The 23,356-nt window shown below is 33.2% G+C and overlaps 4 protein-coding genes across 8 annotated transcripts in view; 1 reads left to right on the forward strand and 3 right to left on the reverse strand.

The window, feature by feature from the left end:
• pre-mod(mdg4)-U overlaps nucleotides 1-12,415 on the reverse strand; it is a 41,126-nt gene extending 28,711 nt beyond the window's left edge. The window contains exon 1 of the transcript XR_010949074.1: nucleotides 12,277-12,415. The gene's annotated coding sequence lies outside the window, so the exon portion shown is untranslated. The remainder of the gene's footprint in view (nucleotides 1-12,276) is intronic.
• The window catches only part of LOC137237973 (modifier of mdg4-like), a 222,395-nt gene that overhangs the window by 157,794 nt on the left and 41,245 nt on the right, over nucleotides 1-23,356 (forward strand). The window lies entirely within an intron of this gene.
• On the reverse strand, nucleotides 3,189-12,813 carry pre-mod(mdg4)-V (the record flags this gene model as incomplete). Its single annotated transcript, XM_067785248.1, has 1 exon — nucleotides 3,189-12,813. A coding segment is annotated over one exon (525 nt), but the record flags the coding sequence as incomplete, so codon positions are not given.
• On the reverse strand, nucleotides 19,887-20,271 carry pre-mod(mdg4)-AD. The gene has a single exon (XM_067762469.1). It carries the CDS (start codon nucleotides 20,266-20,268, stop codon nucleotides 19,951-19,953), a length of 318 nt encoding a protein of 105 aa, XP_067618570.1. The 5' UTR covers nucleotides 20,269-20,271; the 3' UTR covers nucleotides 19,887-19,950.

Below are 23,356 nucleotides of genomic sequence, written 5' to 3' on the forward strand. Positions count from 1 at the left end.
GTACCGATTTTATATGTAATTAATGGTGTAATTTTTGTAAATATTATTTATTTTCATTTTGTAATTTTGTCTACCGCCACATCTAAAGTAAGTTGATTTTCAGAAGTATGTTGTATTTGTTTATCTGTTTCGTTGAGTTTTGTCTGTGGATATATGTATATTCATAAGCATTTAAAAATTTTAGTATTGTAACTTTTTCATTTCTTGTTGTTTTTATTTTATACAATAATAAATAGAATATTACGCCCCTGATGATGCCAAGGAAATTTGGCGAAACGTTGGGCCGTAAGGTGGAATAAACCTTGTTTTTATTCGCACTACAACGAAATAGATCAGAATAGCTTAAAAAAAATCGATTTCGACCAAAACAAATCCCAAAAACCAAAAAATTTTTATTTTTTGTTTAAACTGTTCATGCTGACGTTTTTATCGCATAATTTTAAGTGGGATAGGAACTATGAGACAAATTCGTTTACATCGGCAACACTTTTGCACGTTTCTGAAGAAACCCTTAAAAAAAATGGCGAAAAAATAAATTTTTTCACCAAAACACTCCTCAAAACCCAAAAAATATTTTTTTTTTTTCGCCAAAGTTTTTAGCGGACAATTTTGAGTCGGACAGGGTACACATGAAAATTTTTTAAGTAGGTCATGAAAAAAACCTTAAAAATCAAACAAAAAAGTGAAAAAACTCAAATTTTGCAGGCTCGAAAATTATTTTTCTGGGTATACTTAGTGGAACTTTTTTCCTGAGCGCAAAACCTATCGAAAAATCGATGGCGCGATATAGGTTAATAAATCGACCCAGCTTAGTACATGGGAGTTAACCCATTCATCAATTTTTATATCGGGGCGCTGATATAGACATTTTAGTCTGATTTGCCAAGACACCCTTAAAAAATCAGAAGTTCAGAAAATTATGCAAAAGAAACTGGAAATGGTTCGATTAATCTAATGATATTTTTAGTGTATTTAGATGTGCTGAATAGGAAATCGAAGTATGTACAGTAAGTGTCACCTTATTTGATGCAGCCATACAAATAACATTTAAACGCCCATAACTTTTAAACCAAAAAAGATATTTGTAAAAATCAATAGGTTTAATAAAACTAGCATTGTTTTCTACTTAAAAAACATTTCATGTATTAAAAATGTCTCACTTAATCCTTTCAAACTAATAAAAAATGAAAAACCAGTATATTTCCTATGAGCAGTTTATTTGATGCGCTCAGCTTTTAATGGTAGTGATCTCGTTACTTTGACCTTTTTGGTAAAATAAAAATTACTCTGTCCCAAAAATTATTATTTTTCGATTGAATTAGTACATTTCTTAAGAACAAACTAATTTTAAAAAAATGAGACAATGCGCCAGTGTAGATCAACGAGAGTTGGTAATTCACGACTTTAAGAACTGGAAAAGTCAGCGCTCAATAACTGAATGGTAAATATTCCATCGTCTACAGTTCAGCACATAATCTAACGGTTTTTAAAAGAAAATCGTGTAAAAACAAGGGTAGAAAAGCGTTCATTAAAATATTTACACAAACTGACGACCGATATATCGTTAGAAAAATTAGTGAAAATCCCAAATTGTCTGATCAAATGACAAACTTCCTTGGGAAGGAATGTAGTGCATCAACAATCCGCACTATCTTACGATCACATGATTTTCATGGTCGTGTTTCACTCAAAGAGCCGTTCATTAATTCAAAAAATAAGGTTGGTCGTTTGAAATTCGCCAAAAAACATCTTTTGAAAGATTCGACATTTTGGAAAACTTTAATATTTTCTGACTAGTCCAAGTTTAATATGTTGAGGTCGGACGGAAAGCCGATAGTTTGGCGTAAGCCCAACAAACCACTTGATACGAAGAATTTACGTGCGTCTGTGAAACACGGCGGTGGGAGTGCTATGGTTTGGGCATGTATGGCTGCTTCGGGCGTTGGAAGTCTTGTTTTTATTGATGGAATCATGGATAAGAACTTGTATCTTAACATTCTAAAAGAAAACTAATTTCAAAGTGCTGAAAACTGGGTATACGGAGCAACTTTGGATTTTATCAAGACAATGACCCGAAACATAAATCAGGAATTGTGCAGCAGTGGTTGATATGGAATTGTCCCCACGTAATGAAACCACCAACGCAGTCTCCTGACTTAAATGCCATTGAGGATTTATGGTCCTTACTAAAAAAAAAATATCCGAAAACACTATATTCCTAGCAAAGAAAATCCTCAAAGCAGCACTTCTCGAAGAATGGTCAAAAATTTCACCGGAGTTAACCGAAAAACTTGTCAGTTCAATGAAGGATCGTCTAAAATCGGTTATCTCACAAAACGGTTACCAGACAAAGTACTGAGTTTACTTATAAATTCAAGAATGCTGCTCATGTGAAATATACGGGTTTTTCATAACTTTTTTGTTTTTAGGACTAAATAAGGAACATCTAGTACTTGAAATGATTTTTTTTAAATTAAAAAAAAGAAGCTAATATTACTATGCCTTTTAATTCTTTCAATAACTTTTTTTAATCAAAAGATATGGGCTTTGAAAGATTATTTTTGTGACTGCATCAAATAAGATGACACTCGCTGTACGTGTTTTGAATTCGAACTATGATTTTATAAGCTGAAATGCGAGGTGAGGTTTATTGGTTTTACTTTTGGCTTCGCGTCACAGTGGTTCGATATTAAATTGTAGGGCTTAAGACGGGCTACAGTCTTCATCCGGTTCGAGTAATTGTTTTTAGTGAGAGCTTTTGAGACTAAAATATTGTTTTCCAACTGACGCTTAAAGGCTGCTCTGATTATTTCCACTTCTCAATTTTTTTTTTCGTTTCGTAATTTGAACAATTTTCATTACATATTTTGTAAAAATGTTAACCAATTATGAAAAATGCAGTCTCGATGGATGTTTACATATTTTGGAATGTTATACTAAACAATTTATAGAATAATAGTGATAAAATGCAAGATTTAGTATTTAGTTGTGTTGTCGTTTGCAAATCGGCATTATACAAAACACAGTAAATATTTCTCTTCAAAAATATTTTCTAATCATTGTTAAATAGAATTTAGTTCTAAGTTGAGAGATTTCATATTCTCAGCATTTTCTTAAACCGACAGGTTAGCGGAAACGAAATCGTTTTCCTGATGTTTATTGGGTAGTTTGTTTTTAACTATAAAACCACATAAACATTTATATTATTTAATTATGATGTGTATTTTATTCAAAATAGTAATTATATAATGTGCATATGTAAATGTTGCATTATTTTGCTTTTATATTATTAATAACATCACCATAGCCAAAAGTTACTGCACAGTGGAAAGTTTCTATGAAAATTGTGAAGCAACACAAAAATCCTTCTTAAGTTTACATGCGTTAATAAAATCTAGTTTTTTTCCATTAAAATTAAAATTTGTAATATGCAAAAACATATGTATGTATATTTTTTATTTATAAACCAATTAATTATCTTAAAATATTTTATTGATAATTAATTTAAATTTGCATACCTGGCGAATGCGTTCTCTTTGCTTATATGTATATTAGGGCGGGTCAAATTGTATGGGGAAAAATGGGGAAAGGCTTCAGGTGCACATCCAGTTTCTGAATCTATGGGTCTTACCGAGTAATATTGTCCATGATATCATAGGTCTGAAATGAATTTCGAGTTAGAAAATTGTATATCCCAATCCGAATCCGAATTTGACATTCATTTTCATGTATTTTATTTGTGAGAGCCGCTATTCGGATCGGGATATAAAATTTTCTAACACAATTAGGGAGGCTCGAAATTCATTTCAGACCTATGGTCCCATGGACAAAATTACTCAGTATGACCCATAGATTCAGAAACTGGATGTGCCTTTTCAACAATAAATTTGACCCACCCTAATGAATATGAATATACCTTTTATACATATATGTACATTGGCCCCCTTATTCATAAAAAAGGTTTATAATTTGAAATTTGTAAGGAAATGGCATTTTTAGAAGCTTTTTGAACCTTTTTCATTTTTTATGAATAATGGGGTTAGTATGCAAACATTTCTAACTTATCTATGCAGAATTACATATCTTGAAATATTTAAAATTAATATTTTTTTAAACTTAGATTATTAAAAAAATTTATATTGGGAAATGGGAGGCTGTCGATTTTACAAATTTAACCCGTTCTGAATTTGGTTAGCATATTTCAATTATACATTTTGAAATCACTACGCAATTGTGTTTTAAAAAAATGTTTTAAAAAATCTTAACTGAAAAATTACCGACAAGAAAATTAGCTGCGTAAAAAAATCAATTTCGACAAACAAAGACTATATATGTGACCCGGCCTATGACTAAAAAAAAACAGCTGTTAACAGCTGTTTCTCGCAATTTCTTTTTTGAGTCATAAGCCACCTTTTCATAGACCGGGTCACATATGTCATGAACCGCTTGCGTGTTTTATTGTTTGCACTGGCGTTACGTGTTCAGGTATTATTAAACGGTTTTATTTAGCTTGAGTTGACTGGCTGGATGGCTTGCTGGCTGGTTGTATAAAAAGTCAACATTGGGGTTTTATTCTTTTGTACGGCCTCAAGCTCATTAAACATACCTCATAAAATCAAATAAGGCTATTAACTTCTAAAAATAAAAGGATCAGTTGTAAGGTTATTTGTCCGTACACATATACATACATGCCGGTACAACTGTGTGGGGAAGCTTCCCCTTAAATTCGGACTTTTCCCGCGGTTCAACGGTTGTCCTCGACAAGGCAACCGTCTACTTTTGCAGCGATTATCGGGCGAACCACAGCGAGAACTATTGGAATTATCCATTGTCGAAACAAAGATGGCAACCCTTTTATTCTGTATTCTATTTTACTATTTTTACCTTCGTTAACTACAGTTGAAATGTGACATTTGAAGAAGAAGCTCTTCAATAAAATTTTCTTTCCATAAAAGCGAATTGTTCAACTGTTAATTAAACGTGTTTTCTTTTGTGCGTTTATCTTATTCATTCACTTTATTGGTTCGGTCAAAAGGACTTCTAAAACATTTAAAAGGTTATGTGCCCAGAGAGCTTCAGCGAATAAATTAAAAGAGATTAATACAACTGAGTCAAGTCTTCGTTTAGAAAAAAGTCGTCTCGTCGTAGCGTTAATAAAATAGAGCATGTGGAAATAATTGCTGTGTTACAGAGCAAAGAAAGCATCGTCGCATGAGATAAAATCTAATTTTACTACCTTAAAAAAAAAATTGCATCAACATTATAGGATTCCCGTTATCACGTTTGTGCATACAATATTGTACATATATTCGTTCGCAGACTAGTAGGCATAACAACAACAAGTTTTATGTAAAGTTGCTTTGTCGTCGCACAACAACTAAAGTTCGGTTAAAATGGATGGAAATAAAAATGAAAACAATTTTAGTGGCCACGTATTAAATGGTTCAAACTATCGCTTATGGAAATTCCAGATAATGGCTTTCTTAAAAGCACGTAATTTGACCAAGAATATAGAAGGGATAGTACCGGCAGAAAATGCACCAGAGGATGAAAGGAATATTTTTGAAAGGAATGAAGGTAAAGCCATGAATGCTATATTTCAATCGCTGGATATAGAACGCGCAAATCTTGTTCTAACATGCAAAACCGCTACAGAAATGATGGACAAATTGGAGTGTGTACGAAAAAAATTCGGAAATTCGTGCCATGACTTTGTATGAAGAATATTTTTCACTCAAGATGAAGGATGATGAAACTGTCGCTTCGTACGTAGCCAAAGCAAATCAATTAGCATCAGAGATTGAGCAACAGGGTGAAAAACTGTCTGACAAATTGAAGATGGTGCGTATTATTAGTAGTTTGCCTGTAAATTTCAACAACTATAAAGTTGTTTGGTATAATACAAAAGAAACTCGTACAATTGATATGCTTATGGCATCTTTGCAATTAGAGGAGGATAATTTGAATCAAATGAACAATGAACAGAATGATTCATCAGATGCGGCATTTGTTGCTAGGTTTAAACACAATAAACACAAAGACTACAAAAAAGATTTCAAGCCAAAGTCAAATGTTGATGAATTGAAGAAAACGAAATGCAATGCTTGTGGTCAAATGGGCCAATGGGCAAAAGATAAAAAATGTCCAAAGAAAACAAATTCGTCGAATAGCAATAAAACTGCAAATAAAAACGAACTGGCATGGTGTACAGTAGTATATTCGGACAAATCAAACGAATTAATTCCAGATTACTGGTGTGCTGATTCAGGTGCAACAAGTCACATGACTTTTCGTCGTGAGAACATAGTGGTCAAGTAAAATTAGCCGATCGTCATCGTGTCCAGATTCATGGAATCGGTACCATTCTTATAGATGCGAAGGTAAACAATCAGGTAAAACAGGCATCACGATGTTGGAATGAACAATTTACGTCATTTCTTTGCAAATTTGATTTCACACAAAGTGATTCAGACTCATTCGTTTTCATTCGGCGAAAGGATAAGACAATAACGATCATCGCGATTTATGTAGATGATGGGTTGATGGTAACAAATAACATTACTGAAATTGATTCGATAGTTTCACACCTGCAAGACAATTTTGAAGTAAAAGTTATCGAGGGAAAGCGATTTTTGGGTCTCGAAATTGATCAACGTCAGGATGGTTCAATACGCATACACCAGCAGGCTTATGCTAAAAGGTTATTGAATCGGTTGGTATGATTGAAAGCAAAACCGTATCAACTCCAATGGATAACAATCAGAACCTTGGTGATTTCGCAAGAGATGAGCATGATGTTGTATATCCATATCGTGAAGCGGTCGGTAGCTTAATTTACCTGGCTATTGGGACACGACCAGACAAAAGCTACACAATTGGTGTAGTAAGTCGATATTTGGAACAGCCCAGCTCAGCACACGTAACTGCGGTGAAACGCATATTCACGTACATTAAGAGCACGATCGATGTGGGTATTGTTTATAAAAATGATTGTGTTCTTGATTTGGTCGGCTGCAGTGATGCCGATTATGCTGGCGATAGCGAAACAAGACGATCGACGAGTGGGTATGTTTTTCATATTGGGTCCGGTGTCGTAAGCTGGGCATCAGTAAGGAAAACATTTCAAGATGGTCAATTCAACTTAGAATATATAAATACTGATGAGCAGATCGCGGATATATTTACGAAAGCATTGAATAGGAATCGTCATAAATACTTGTGCAGTTTGATGGAGATGACATCATAAGAGAACGTCGCCGATTTTGTTTACAACAATGAGTGGGAGTATTGGAATTATCCATTGTCGAAACAAAGATGGCAACCCTTTTATTCTGTATTCTATTTTACTATTTTTACCTTCGTTAACTACTGTTAAAATGTGACGTTTAAAGAAGCACTTCAATAAAATTTTCTTTCCATAAAAGCGAATTGTTCAACTGTTAATTAAACGGGTTTTCTTTTGTGCGTTTATCTTATTTATTCACTTTATTGGTTCGGTCAAAAGGACTTCTATTTAAAAAGAACCGTCACGAGAAGCCCCGCCACATATTTAATCATACAAGGCAATTTATTTGTTCTATGCAAATTTTTTCACTTCAATAAAATCATTATTTATAACGAGAAATATCTCGCCTTTCTTTTCTTTTCTTTATAACGAAAACACAATTGTGGTGGCTCCACTCCCGTGCCGAGTTTGCGACACACAATTGTACATGGTCCTTCGAGCCGGATATGAACCAGCGACCTATGGATACAGTAGGGGAAAAACTTATAAAACAATTTAGCTCTTTAGGAGTCGCTGATAATGCGCTACATGTAATCTCATTCATTTTGATGCGCTAAATCCGAATCCGCCATCAGAACTGCCCAAACTCATAAAACTAAAAATTCGCCTTACTCGTAAACTATGCAGTATCAAACATCGAAACATAAGTATACATAACTGTAAGTTTTGTTTAAAAAATAAATTAATTTTTCATGAAAACGATATACAAATTTATGTAATTTTGATAATACAGTTTTCAATGCGTTTCGAAACTAAATTATTGAATGCACCAATATAAATACTTCTACATAAATTCTACATGCTACATTTGTTTATCTCATAGCAAAGATTGTCGCTGATCTAAATGCATGGAAATATACTCGTATGTATTGCATTACCAGCACCCGAATTCCAACTCCATCGCCAAAAATTTCTAAAACAATATCAAGTGCGCAGAAAAGTATGAGCCGGACTCGTGCGCATCTTGCGTAACCAATATCAACAAAAATCAGCTGTTCTAGCAATCCATTTAAGGCTGTGTGCGAGTTGACCTAAATTTCTACCTAAATAGAGAAAAAACCTAAATCACTGGAAAATGTCGGTAAGGCACATGGTGGAATCACCAGGTGAAGTAAATAAAAAGACAGAAGATGTACACTATCTGAAACGGTAGTAATGTATTTTCGACGGTCAGAAGAGGATAAAATTTTTACCCGCTTTGAAGAAATAAGAGTAGAAAAATAAATACCTTGCTACGAAAGCCATTACAGAAATTGCTGTTTTCAGCACATCAGTGCAAAATTGCATACAAAGGACCTTTGCGAGTTAACATTACTTTTAGGATCGAATAAAAATAAAAAAATCAATTTGGCCACTTTAACTGATCTCAATTTCAACTGCAGTTGAAACTTTCATTGAAAAACCGGACATAAAAGAAACATGTGTTATTCATATAAAGTATATACATATTACGTCAGTTATTTAGTTGTACTTTTCTGCCTTTGGCGGAAATGAAATGGGATTCGGGTTCGATGAAAAGTTTTACAGTCACACTTGGAAGTGATCGTGATAGTCTTAAATGTGTTTCCGTTCCTTAAAATTCATTGACATGTTCACCTGCTTTATTGATTTCTCGTTGGGAGTCGGAATTAAAAAATATGCTCTTCTAATACATAACAACAAACTTAATCAGAAGATCCCCCAAGCATTCTTCACAGTTGAATTCATGATGCATTACTAATGTTACCAAGTTATTATTTATCAAAATATATCAGGGGATAGACTAGCCCAGTGGCATTCGGCCTAGAACGATAAGATGCTGATCCAAAGCGAGCTGGATTCTTATATGTGACCCGGTCTATGAAAAGGTGGCTTATGACTCAAAAAAGAAATTGCGAGAAACAGCTGTTAAAGAGAAACAATGCATTTCTTCAGTTTCATAGTAGTAGCAAAGAGGATAACTATAATAAGAGACGTCACTCGTTACTTTGCGTAATGTTATTCGTTAGGGTACTCCCAGGTTTTTTTTTTGGTGAGATGTGCATAAATGTCTTCTATACATTTCGTGGGGTATTTGTGTTTATTTTTCCAACTTTATTTAATTAATTAATTAATTCTGTTTTCAAAAATAACATTTGCATAAGGTGCCTACACGGCATGGATAAATGCGAGACAATTAAAAATGTCCCTCATAAAAAACATTAGACACAATTTTTTTTGATTTCCAGCGAGTTACTCGCCACTCGTAGCAGACTGGTGGCTCTTATTTATTTATCCTCTTTGGTAGTAGTAGTTTTTTTAGTCATAAGCCACCTTTTCATAGACCGGGTCACATATTCTAAATTACAATCCTTAAGTGTAACATTCCTGCTGTTGTTGTAGCAGTGCTTCCTCTCATCTTAGTGTTCTGATTTTTAGGGCCAAACAGCAACAGTGAGTTACAATTTTTTGTATATTTAGAATACCGCTGTTTAGTTTTTTCAAAACAAGGTATAATACGACAATTTCGGGGTTCTTGAAGGAATGAGAAAAAACATTCTTCGAAAGTCTTCAGTAGTACTGTACAGGGGAAGATCCTTGGTTGAATATGACGTGAATGCAAATAGTTTGTTTTAACAAAGACCTGTTTTAATTTTTTTGGGAACAGATTAAACATATATATACAATGATATCAAAAATATGGAAGTATTAGTTTGGAACGGCCTTCCTTATGGAAGCCAACACCAAAGATACGCTAAATGATGAATTTCTGTAATTAAATCCGGTAAAGGTCCATCGATATTCACCTATTTATGTGAAAAAAGTACTAAAAGTGGCATATTTTACTCCTGAAAAATCCAAAAAGCAACACTTTTTCGGGGACAACATTGGTGAAAAATTTTCAGATAGCCGAATGACAGAACAAAGAAGAATTTAGAGCGAGACAATTGACGGCTTACTTCACCTGGTTATTCCACCATGGGGTAAGGCAGTGCAAAATAAAAAAGACTTTTTATGAGCATACTTTTCAACCTAAATTCAAATGTCAAATTTCAAAAACAAAAATATTGATTTTTCAATATTGTATATGCAAAGAAATTGCTCTTGTCCATTCAATTTAAGTAAATCATAGATCATAGAGCGATGATGACCCCGGCTGCGATTAAGGTCCGATCGATTGTACGTGATGGTGAGCTCAATTTTGTTCAAGCTGATGTTGGCGACAAAAGAATTGGATCCTTCTCAAATATGAACCGCAATCTGAACATATTTGGCAGCCAAGTGCACTAATTGGCCTAAAGAAGTTATTGGAGGCGTACCAACATCACAGTATTGAATTCGAGATTGTGGAAAGGTCATTGTGCACGTGCTCCACTATGTCCGAAAAAAAGCACGGAGGTACTTACTGCGGATCCTAATTATGCTCTGTTCTGTTCTTTTTAAGCGTGAAAACGCATCAAAAATACCAAATAAGAGCGAAAAAGGGACCCGTATATAAAAACAGCAATTAGAAATAATATATATGATATGGTCATAAGGAATAACCACCTAAGCCCTATGTAAAAGTATAGCAGTTAGGCTGTTATTCCTTGTAACCCTATGTTTCTAAATGTTGCATACTTTGCATAATATATCATATTTTTTTTACAACATGACTAGAGATGGGATTGTACCGGGTATTTACCATTTTTATGGGTAAATATCAGGAAAATACCCGGATTATTCCTTTTTTGTATCTTTTTTTTGGATATTTAAAAATCATTTGAATCGAGGCTGATTGGAATTACAATTCAGCAATTAAATTTTTAAGTCATTTGAAATTTAAAAAATTCATTTTGATTTTACACAAACAACCCAGCAAACACTCGGAGTCAACACATTGTCTGAAAGGAGTCCAAACTTTGGATCGCGTGCATTCGTTGTGAATTCATTTAGGAGCCTGTAGTAAATAAGATTAGTATTAGTGGAATTAAATTTGTATTTAGAATAAATTGTCACAAAAAAATTTCTGAGTTTTTTTCCAGAATCCGAAACGGGTCCAAAATAAGTGGGCAATGTAGGAATCAGAAAAGCGTCGAACCGCGTAGGAGGGTAAAAGAAAATTAATTTTTTGCCTCTGTTCGTCAAAGCGAGTTTGGAACAAATATTGATACTTTGTTACGACAATTCCTTTCTTTCTATTCTTGTATGTATTATGTGTTCCAAATATGAACCAAATCGGACCACAAATACGATTTTTTGATATATTTGGGTCCATGCGCGACCTATAGGAGTGTTTTTTCTTATTATTGCACTGTCATCGGGTTCTGAACTATACTCCAAGTTTCAAGCGTGTAGCTTATCGGGAAGTACTTTAATTTCAATTACAAAATTCGTACCAGCCAGCCAGCCTGTCAAGTCAAGCTAAATAAAACCGTTTAAAAATAGTAACCTATTATGCTATAGAAATAACAAGAGATTTTCCAATGCCTCCTAGAAAAATTTCATATACATATATTTTCTTAAAAAAATTTCGCTTTTTTTTATTATTTTTTTTTTTTTTAACAGACAGACATGCCTAATCAACTCAGCTCAGTGCTCAGCTCGTCATCCAGATCATTTCTATATACATACGTTCTTATTGGCGGGTCCATCTCTTCTCCTTTACGAAATGTATAAAAAAGGCAGAAATGCCTGAGTTTTTACTTTTTAAACAAAATACAAAATAAATAAGAATGGATCCGATTTCGAACTTCGAAAGCCTATATTTAGAGGCTAAATGGGAAATTACTTCACTACTTCAAAAAAGAAAAAAATACTTTTTCAATTATCAGCCAAGTGCTCTACAGTATTATAAAAAGCTTTTACAGAAGCGCAAAGTAATTTAATGCTTACGTTATTCAATGGGAATATAATCAATTTCAAAATCAGTTAAAAAAACCTGGTCTAGCTTTGTCTACTCTCGAGACAAACGAACTTCGAACAATTCTTACGGAAATCCTCACAGTAGTCACTGCTGCTTTCCATACATACATACATGTCTTAATACGTACTTTTATAATATCTTATGGCTTCTTAGCTTCTATCTTTGCAATTGTGTTACTTGGAGGTTCTACAATTTCAGTAACATCCGCTACAATTTCTTCATATTTTAAATGTATTCCTATTTCATCAGATACATCAATTGGGTCGGCATTTGCACTTTCTACTTTCGCTGCTGCTGCGTTTGCCACCGTTCCTTTCGTTTCTTTTTTAATTGCAGTTGTTGTTGGTGCACGACGTGTACGTTTTTTGCGTCGTACGATTTCTTCATGTGTATGATAACGATTTAGGGGCATAACAATATCATTTATAGTGTAGACACGGGAACGACATTTTTGATTCCACCATTGATTACAACGCCAAAATTTCTTCTCTTCGCCGGTTGATAATTTTAAGATTTTCTCAAATATAAATGGTTGTCCGCCATAAATGAGTTGTACACGTCCACGGGATGTAGCAGAATAAATAGCAATGCTGGTTTCTGTTGAAGTCGTGGTGTTCCAATAAAATAAAAAATAAATAAAAAACAAAACGAATTGTGTTAGTAAAAAAAATCATGTGAATAAAAAAATTTGCTTCAATATACTACTTATGAATATAAAAATTTATAACAAACTAGAAACGCAAATATATGGTATATATTTTTGAGCAATTTATTAAATAACTTGTATAATATTACTTTTCCAAAATTTCATTTTGTAGCGTTTTTCAAAATCACTTTTTCAAAACACCTACATATAAGCTTCAAATTTCTTATTTTCTTTCGACATATTTTCATTTATTTATATATTTGTTGTGATTTTTCAAGTTTCTTTAGCATACGCGGTGATGGTTCATGATTATGTTCGGGTTTTGTAAGACATACTCTGAATAAACCATTTGGTTGCTTTGCGGTTGTAATACGCGCTTTGCATGGTTTCATGCCAACGCGCCTGCTACGACAATTCCAATAAATTGTATTACCACAAACGTTATTCTTTGCATATGTGAAATTATTAAAACATAATAATGATTTGCCACGTTGTCCTTGTACAAATCTGAGATTCATATTTTTCTGTGTTAATATTATGGATGTTGCTTTAACCTCCTTTCCCGCACAAGTATCTCTGATGTATGTATTTTTTGACCTCGACGCATGCATAACTGTACGTGTTGATCGTGATCGTCGTTGATCTGAAAATATTTAGTTCATGTGTTAGTTAGATGAATATACAATTTTTAAAAATTAAAAACAATTTAACTTTTTGTACCAGCCATTTTTTCGATAAGTAAAATTTTCCATTGAATTTAATTAAATTAAAAAAAAACTAAGTTTACCTGATTTTGTTGAGTATCGCCGCAAGTATTTTACCCAATTTCAGATAAATTTTTGCAAATCAAATGTAATGCGGAAGATTACTCTATCTCGGCTGACAGTTTGGAAAATTAGCTCAAGAAACAAACAATTTCAGTATTTTATTAATAAATGGCCTATCTCTTTTTTGTGAAGAGGCTTATACTATGTTCAAACAGAAAAATAAATTGAGGCAATGTCGATTTAAATTGAGTGGTGTTCATACAACTCAATTTAGCTAACACAATAGTATTTTGATAGCTGGTTGGCTCATCTCTACAGAAACAACAACATACGTTTGTTCAGACTGTCAAAATGTGCGTCTTGGTATTAGGAGAATGGAATGGAATGAAAACATAAAACTTAAAAATTTTTGTGTGTTATAAGAAAATGTGTTCGATGTTTTGATTTCACTTTGAGTTTGCCATCTTCTTTTCACAATCCCTACTCCAATAAAATTAGCTGATGAGATGAGCCAACCATAATTGAGCCATGCGTAACTGATGTTTAAATCTACTCAATAGACACACTTTACACACTTGCATTTGCTGTTTGAAACAATTTATTACGCAATTTTTTTTTAAATTGGCACTTTATTATATAATAAATTGCGTAATAAATTGCCCAAATGGTATAATTGCCAATTTGGTGTGTGTTTGTACATATATTATACAGCCTGAGAGCCCGTGTCTGCCAGACCTTCGTCATTTTATAAAAGTTGAAATTTCGCCAGTGCATACTTCCAACTAAAGCAGGATCGTTGGTCTATTATAAAAAAAACTTGAGTCATAGTGGCTTTAACAGAATTGCAGAAAAATAGACCTCTCTCTCATCATTTTATAAAGACTGATTTTAATATATTGTAAGGAATTTACTTGCAATTCCCCTTATTTGCAATCTTCTACTAAGTTCGAATCACTAAACTGTTGAATAAAAACTCCAATATTGAATAATGGAAAAATGGCCTTTATTAAAGTACTTCACAATAAATAATACTGCTATTCGTCGCCAGATAGCGTCTTAATCAAAACTGAATTATTGCGCTTCTAACATTGTTGCCTTTTATACTCTCTGATTTCCTCGTTCGCATCTTCTAGGCGTTTCCATTTCCAGAATCTACTAGTTGGTCATCAGCTATCAAATTTCTCAGCTGTAACTACAGGCGCACGATTTTATAGCTTCTCTCATTGCATACTTTCGGCAGTATCTCAGATATATGCATGCGGTTGTGCGTTGCTTCTCAGCTGCGTATACGTACATATGTGTAGACATAATGATTGATTCGTTTATGTAGATACAAGTGACTGTCTGCTTTATTGTTGTTGTAACTTCATTTACTTAGCATCAGACCAGGGTTGTGAGTATAACTTAGTGTCACTCATACTCGTCACAATATGGTCTTCGTCACGATATAAGAAGCCACTAGCCTCATTGCCAGACACTTTCCATAGTGACTTTGTCCAGCCAGACACTTTTTATAATAATGCATTACTGTACTTTTTCATAAGCAGAACGTTTTTACGGCAAACAATATTTCAAAATTTTTTTCTTAAAGATTTTGTATCCGAATTTCAGTATAAAATTTCTTCGATGTTCTTTGAAGTTAAGAAGGATTAAAAGTGTCTGGCTAATCAAAGCCACTATGGAAAGTGTCTGGCAATGCGGCTAGTGGCTTCTTATATCGTAACGAAGACCATATATTAAAATCAGTCTTTATAAAATGACGAAAGAAAGGTATTTAAGAATTCATGAGCTTAACACCGGCTTATAATAATTCAATATTCAATTATTATGTTTTTCTAAGAGAAACTGAAAAGAAAGAAAGGAGCATTTACTGGCATATTGCGATGGTATCATTTCGAAAACCGTCAGAAAAACATAATAATTGAATATTGAATTATTATAAGCCGGTGTTAAGCTCATGAATTCTTAAATAGTAAGTATAAATTGAACACACCATTAAACAACAAACAAACAGAAAGAAAGAAAGAAACCATGACTCAAGTTTTATAATAGACCAACCACCCTGCTTCTTTTATAAAATGACGACGGTCTGGCAGTCACGAGCTCTTGCTCTATTAATGATATTTGGCATATCTTTATTAACTTTTCAATGCAAACCCTGCAATTTTTCCTCCAAAAATATCATGACTTTCAGGTCTAAGTATAATAAGAATCAGGTAAAATAACAGTTGCAATAAATATTGAAAGTGCTATAACTTATTTGTTTATTATTTTAGTAATATGGTTTCAAAGCAACATTTTCTTGAATTTTCAAGTACTTTCGTTTGGTAAGGAAAAAAACATACATTGGGGGGGGGGGGGGGGGGGGGGGGGAGGGGTCGAGGGGATGGTCGAGGGGGGGGAGTGGGGGTAAAATTTTGTTAGCTGACCTAATCATGTGAAAACGACTTCATAGCTTAAAAGTAATTAACCGGAAATGTGAAGCTTCTCAAGGCCAAAATAATGACATATCAATTTTTTTTCGAATATCCTCTTTCGTTAATTTTTTTTTCAAAGATCTGCTTCAGGGCTAATGACACCTGTTATATAAGCTTAAAAAAAAATGCAAACGAAAAAAAACAAAAATTTACTAAACTTAAGATTTTTCAAGTAAACATCAGTTAGAACCTTGTTTTAGCTTTCACTGTGAATTGTAAATGCGCCTCTCTTTAGTTGATTAGAACAAAAATACAAAAACTAAACAGAAATTTATTAGCATTAAAATTCGTAAAAGGCAGTATGTGAATCTTGCTATGGACGGCGTATTGTGTTATTAAAAGAAAAAAAAAAGAAAATTAAAATAGCAATATTTGACTGAAAAAGACAGATTTTAACTTTTAATTTTGATTTTTAATTGCGCTTTTCTAATTTTCTTTTAATAAGACATAACGGCTATACTGACGTTCATAGCAAAAAGGCAGTAAATTGTAAAAACTAAAATCAGAAAAATATGAAGTTCGAGTTTTACGTTTGTTTAACCCTTTCGACCCTCCAGGGACACTATTGTCCCACGAAAAGTTTGTAAGTTCCTAAATATCTTATAAGGTATATAAAGTGGCGCAAAAAAGTCCCAAACATTAGCTTATGGGGTTATTTACATTTTACATTTATAAACATGCACGTTATTAAGCATTTTTGTTTATTTTACTAATTAATATGTCGACAGTTCTCAAAGAAACTCGTGCTAATTGCGTTCTTGTGCTTAAAATAATTGTTCAAAAGCGTTAATTCGTTACTGTTTTTAAATCGGAACCTGCATTTGCTTACGGTAAGTTAAAAAATATATATTTAGTTGTTTATTTCCAAAGATTTTGGATATTTATTTTCTTTAGGACGCTTATGTCCCTGCAGTATTTTTTGATGGGAAATTAATGTCCCAGTAGATAGTTTTCGACCCTATATATATTTAATGTTAATTTCTTTTAGGAACTGTAAATGGAAACTAAACTAAGTGAAAATGAAATCACAGATATCCTGGAAGACGAACAGAACGAGGATCTTTCAGTTACATTTTGGTATTGGAAGCGATAGCCTTTACGAGCCCTCAGAAAATAACAGTGACACTGAATTTGACTCAGGTGAGTCAGAACAAGCCTACTCGGATAAGGATGTTAACCTGAAAGATCAACACGAGGCAACAGTAGTACCTGATGTCAGTAGTGCAGAAGTTATTATTTGGAGCTCTCCTTGTGATCCTTTCCTACCACGAAAATTGGTCACCAATAGCGTAATTGCAAAATCGCAGAGAGCATTTCATGCCTTACAACACCATATGATATATTTCGTAAAATCTTTCCAAAAAGTTTGTCACAATATATTGCACAGTGCACAAACGAAAGGATAGATATAATGCGTAAATCAAAGGCTAAGCGGCAAAGAATAGCTTGTACAGACGCTGGTGAAGTTTATATAGTGATTGGACGCGTTTCTGTAACGTATATTGATCGCAGGTCAACCAAATGGTGGGAGATCGTTTTTTATCGCGTTGGAATGATGTGTGCTGTGAATGAGTGGGTTATTCACTCGGGGTGCATCGAAAAAAACTTCCTTTTCTAGAATTTATAGTACAACTTGCTGAGTGCTTTGTATCAAAAGTTAGAGAGACCACCGACTACAAAAGATCTCGTCGGCAGGGAAGGCGATCAAACAGCTTGAAGAATATGAAAACAGTTGGCGATCATTTGCCGATCTTAAGAACTAAGAGACGTCGATGTGCCTCATGTGCCCTGAGGAAAATTGAGAAAAGAACGAAAACTATTTGCAAAACTGGTAATTTGTATTTTTGTAAAAACTGTTTCGTTTCTCCTCCTTCATAAATTATTTTGCGCTCTTTGCATATAGTTTTGAAATGCTATGTATGAACTTATGTACAAATGAAATATTTTACTTTTTTATACTGAATTCAATAAAAAAATGCATAAATAATACTTTTATTGTTTAAAAAATGTTATGCATACATGCGTAATAAATACTTATGGGTCATATATGTCCCATTATAAAACCCTAATGGGACACATAAGCCCCGCCCTTAAATATCATTGTAGACAAAAATACAGCGATCATCATGCTACCACATATTTAGTGATCTATTTTAACTTGTAATATTCAAAAATTATGTTTCCATATACATTCAACAAAAGTCGGATCGAAAGGGTTAAACCAGGGGCTGAAACCGTTATTGTTTTTATAATATAACTCCTTGCAAAACTATTAGTTTTGTACTTTTAATATATTTGGATTAAGATAAAAATTATTTTCGTATTTTTATTACCTGAGTCCGATAGAACTAGTTAAACTCGGACTTTTAAAAATAAAAGTGCGAAAATAAAAGTTAAATCCGGACTTTTGTTTTTTAAGGCTAAAATAAAAGTCCGACTTGATAACACAGAAACAGCTTATCCGAATTAAATTTTTTTATTTCGGATAAGCCCTTTCTTTGTTATCAAGCCGGTCTTTTATTTTGGCCTTAAAAAATAAAAGTCCGGATTTAACTTTTATTTCCGGACTTTTAGTTTTAAAAATCCGAGTTTAACTAGTTCTATCGGACTCAAAAAATAAAAATACAGATTTTACTTATATATCTGCTTTTATGGAAAAATTTTGAAAAATAAAAAGGATGCATGATTCGACATATTGCTGTAGCGATACCTGAGAACTCAAACTTTCACCTAGGACAATTTTTTGACCCGAACTTTTTCGACTCCGAAAAAAAAAAATTATTATTTTCCGTCCCTGGTTTAAACTATGTGAATATAGTTTTTTTTTTGGTACACAACAAAAATTAATGAATATGACTTTATGGAGAGCCATTATCATGTGATCCTTGCAGATAATTCTTCACGTAGCCCGAAATTAGACGGGAACTGCCTTCATGTCTTGTAAATTTAAAAGCAGTGAAATGGAATTTACTGCTTTTTTATTCTTTTTCCATATATTAGTTTGACTTACACTGCTTGTATGATTTCAAATCATTCTTACAGTAAAATTTTATTATAATGTTAAAATATAACATTTCTATGTATAACCTATTTCTTATCTTATATATTATTTCGAATTGCTGTTTTTATATACGGATCCCTTTTTCGCTCTTATTTGGAATCCAAATCTATAAATAAAGTTTTGGTTGTAAATATAGAGATTCATACTATTAGCGAGCTTTGGCCAATTTTGGTCGTAGTGCTTTTGTTAAGCTATATTTTATTAAAATAATTTGTTAAAAATAATCGATTGTGAGTACATATAGAAATCTATTTGTACATACTATAACACTATTATGAGTATTTGATTAGGACTAACACTGCATTACCGGCAGTTGCCAACATTCGCCAGATGGCAGCGCAAGCGATGTAAGTTTTTATTGATGGATGATTGATTGAGAGCACGGGTCCGGCTAGTATTTTATACTGCTTCTTTGCATTGGAAAATTGATTTACTGCTTTTTTGGTTGTGAAATTTAAGATATTCGAGATAGTTTTAAATCTTGTTTTATCCTTTAATTTGAATTTGTAATGATTAATTTTTAAGTTATTGCGTCAATTGGTGCCAAGAAATATATTGACATCAAAAATCTTAAAAGGCAGTAAGTGAACTTTAGTGCAGCATAGACCTTACACCTTTTCAAAATATTAAATTATCAATTAATTCAAGATTTATATACAATTATAGCAAACTGGCTTAAATAGTTTTCTTACATTTATTTGTACTTTATTTCTATTTATATTTATATATATATATATATATATATATATATATATATACATATATATATATATATTTTTTTTTTTTAATTACGCCTTAACGCAGGTGTGTTTGTATTATTGCAATTTTTGTTGTAATATCATTTTATAATTCATTGTTTTGTGTATTGCGTTGGCAGTGCATATAAAGTGGGCATTAGTTCTGCTAAGAAAGGTCGTAATTGTAATTGTTGTAAGTGCAATGTTTGCATGGGATGTTGTACAGTGTGTTCCCCTGTTCGCAATTTTTTGATTTGCTGATGTAGCTGTTGTGGATGTTGATGTAAAAGATTTTGTTTTTTCATTATTTCCAATTCAGCATCTGTATACATGGGCTTATGTGTATGCTCCGCTGATGAAACATGAATCACATCACCGGTGGGTCTGTATCTCGTAGCTAATCGTGCGCGACATTTTGCTTTATGATACATTGAACACTTCCAATCGCGTGAAAGGCGTCCATCGCGCAATTTTTCATTAGGCGTATATGAATTTCCTTCGTAAAGCACAAGCTGTGTGCCACGACGTGATCTTAAATACTGCACTGGTAGCGGGGAATCTGAAAATCAAAAAAATCATTTAAAGTTATAATAAATATGTATATTAACCTGAATCGATTTGTATGGACGAAAGTTAACCGATATCATACCATCGATTTTTCGATAGGATTTGGGCTCAGGAAGAAAAAGTTCCACTACGTATACCCAAAAAAATAATATATACCCTGCATGTATACCGTGTCCAAAAGTTTTATTTTTTTTTTTTCAAAAAAAAAAAAAAAAAAAAAAAAACTTATCGCCAACGTTTTTAGCGGACATTTTTGGGTCGGACAGAGTATACGTGAAAATTTTACAATCAAATGAAAATTTTTTTTAGTAGATCATGAAAAAAACCTTAAAAATGAAAGTGGAAAAAAAGTCAAAAAAAATTTAATTTCGCAGGCTCGAAAATTATTTTTGTGGGTATGCGTAGTGGAACTTTTTTCCTGAGCCAAATCCTTCGAAAAATCGATGGCGTGATATCGGTTAATAAATCGACCCAGTCTAATGTATATAGTTTTTTGTTTTCAATATATAAAAAAAAACAAAAACAGTCACACAAATTTTATAAATTTTTTATGTTTACTGTTTATAAGCTGCTACAATTTATTAATACAGTTACAGGCGTATTCATAGTAAATATGCATACAATACATAAAACAGTACACATAGTTAAAAATAAATTAAATATAAAATTACTTAAAATTTTTATTTTAGCACTTTGCTCAGTTCTTTCCTTTTCCAAAAAGCGAAATTTTGCTCTTCTGCTGTGTGATTATGTTTATCGCGTCGCAATATTACACTCAATGTATCTTTGCATAAAACTGCGCGTGCGCGACATTTTTGACGAAAATTAGCACATTTTAAGTAATATTTGTTAGCTGATTGCGAACCAATTACAAAGCGAAAATTTTTTATCACCGTATAACCGCCAATGGAAAGGGAACGCCTCTTTACTAGAAATAAATTTAAAATATTTTTTTTAATAATGGCATTTTAATCAATTAGTTTAAAAATTTTGTAGCTATGATAGTAACGCAGTATAGAAATATTATATATAATTAATTACACTTTACGGCAAAATTTGATTTTTTTAAGAGCTTAAAAGTTTGGAGCTGGAGACTTCATATTTTTTTTAGTTAACGTATTACATTAAAGCAAAAATGCGAGCAAGATTCGTCAAGATCAGCTACATAATTTTATTTCTGCTCTTGCGTTCACAAAAGCTTAGAAAGTTCTCTATTTTGCTGCGAAAAGCTTACTTCACGCAACAAATACATTTATGAAACATTTTCTACGGTTTCTATATTTTCTAAGACCAGACCCTATATACATACATTTCAGTAACTTTTATATTCATGCTTTGGAAAATATTGTAACGAATTTAGGGAAATTCCGCTTATTTACAACCTTATGCTAATCTTCGTGTCGCTAATCTGTGGAATAAATCACTCCAATATTCAGTATTGCAACTGGTCTTTATTTAGATTACTTTGTGAGTAGTACTTCAATCAAAACTGTTTACTGATTAGTCAGCTTGGCTCCTTTTATACTCTCCGTTGCTTCGTTCGCATATTTCTCCAAAGGTCTAGACGTTTAACCTTCTAGAACTCTTGTAGCTCATGCTTGGTTACCAGTTATATACGTATATTTTTGTAGGTTATAGCCATATGCGTATGCATGTATTGGAAGCAGAGGCCGCTGATCTTAAAATTAAGTTGGATAAACTACAGAGCGAAGTAACCAAAATAAAAGCCAACGTCTTATATTGCTGCTGACGCGATTATTGTTGGAGTTCCGTATGTAGAGGGGGAAAATCTAAAGAGCATTTTCAACTAAATTTGCGTCTCCATTGATTTTCTCTCCCCACAAATACGTGATATTTTTCGGCCAGCGCGAGCAGTAAACAAATCAAACAGCGTGATAATAATAAAATTCCACAGCCCATACGATCGAAATCGGGTGCTGCGTGCTTTTGGTGAGTATCGTAAGCGCACTAAGTCTGTGATATCACTGTCTGTTGTTGGTCTCGCCGGTGTCTTCGGAATATTTGAAAGTTTAACTCTGGAGAATAGGAATATTCCGCAAGCAGCGGTTCGACTTCGAAGAGCTGGTAAAATCAAATCAGCATTCACTATTAGAGGGGAAGTTCACATACGAGAAAGCAGAGACTCTCAGACAGTAAAGATATCTGCGCTTGACAATCTGCATGGCTTTGACTAAAATTATTATGTTTGAGCATTCTTCACTTTATTTTATAAGTTTTTTTTTATGCTCTTCCTTTCCTTTCTCCTATTCTCCTCTTAAGCTTCGACATTTAATATCAAGTGCTGGCATGGTCAGTTTAAGTGGGATACTCAATATCTATGTTTTGAGATTCATTGTTATAGTTGTTTTGGATTGTCTGTTTTTTGTTTATGTCTCCTAGCAGAGGCGTAAGTGGTGCTGTCGATAACAGCCTTGCGATGGTAAATTTGCTGTGTAAACAACAAACGGGATTCAACATTGTTGACTTCAATGCTAGAAGTATATGCAATGAAAAGATTGATTACGCCAGGTATGTGTTTGAATCTTCTGCTGTGGATGTAATCTGTGTTTCAGAAACTTGGTTTACGCCAGAGTTGGATGACATTCACGCTACCATCGATGGCTATAGCCTAATCCGAAATGACAGAAAGGATAAAAAAGGTGGAGGCGTTGCGATATATTGCAAAAATAGTATCAAAATGAAATGTATAAAGATGTCTGAGGGTCCAGGGGTAGAGTATTTGTTTGTCGAATTGTATAGTAATTCTGTTAAAATGTTTGTCTCATGTGTGTACAATCCCCACAAGTCGATAAGCCTTGACGCACTATTTTCGTCTTTGGCTTCATAAGTAGTCGACTATAATTATTTGGTTATATGTGGAGATCTAAACGTCAACCTTCTTGTTCGCGAGTCTTCCAGTGTTAGGCTCCTTGATAACGTAGCTGGAGCAGG

The sequence above is a fragment of the Eurosta solidaginis genome, chromosome 1, assembly GCF_040869045.1.
Source record: "Eurosta solidaginis isolate ZX-2024a chromosome 1, ASM4086904v1, whole genome shotgun sequence".
Taxonomy (NCBI): Eukaryota; Metazoa; Arthropoda; class Insecta; order Diptera; family Tephritidae; genus Eurosta; species Eurosta solidaginis.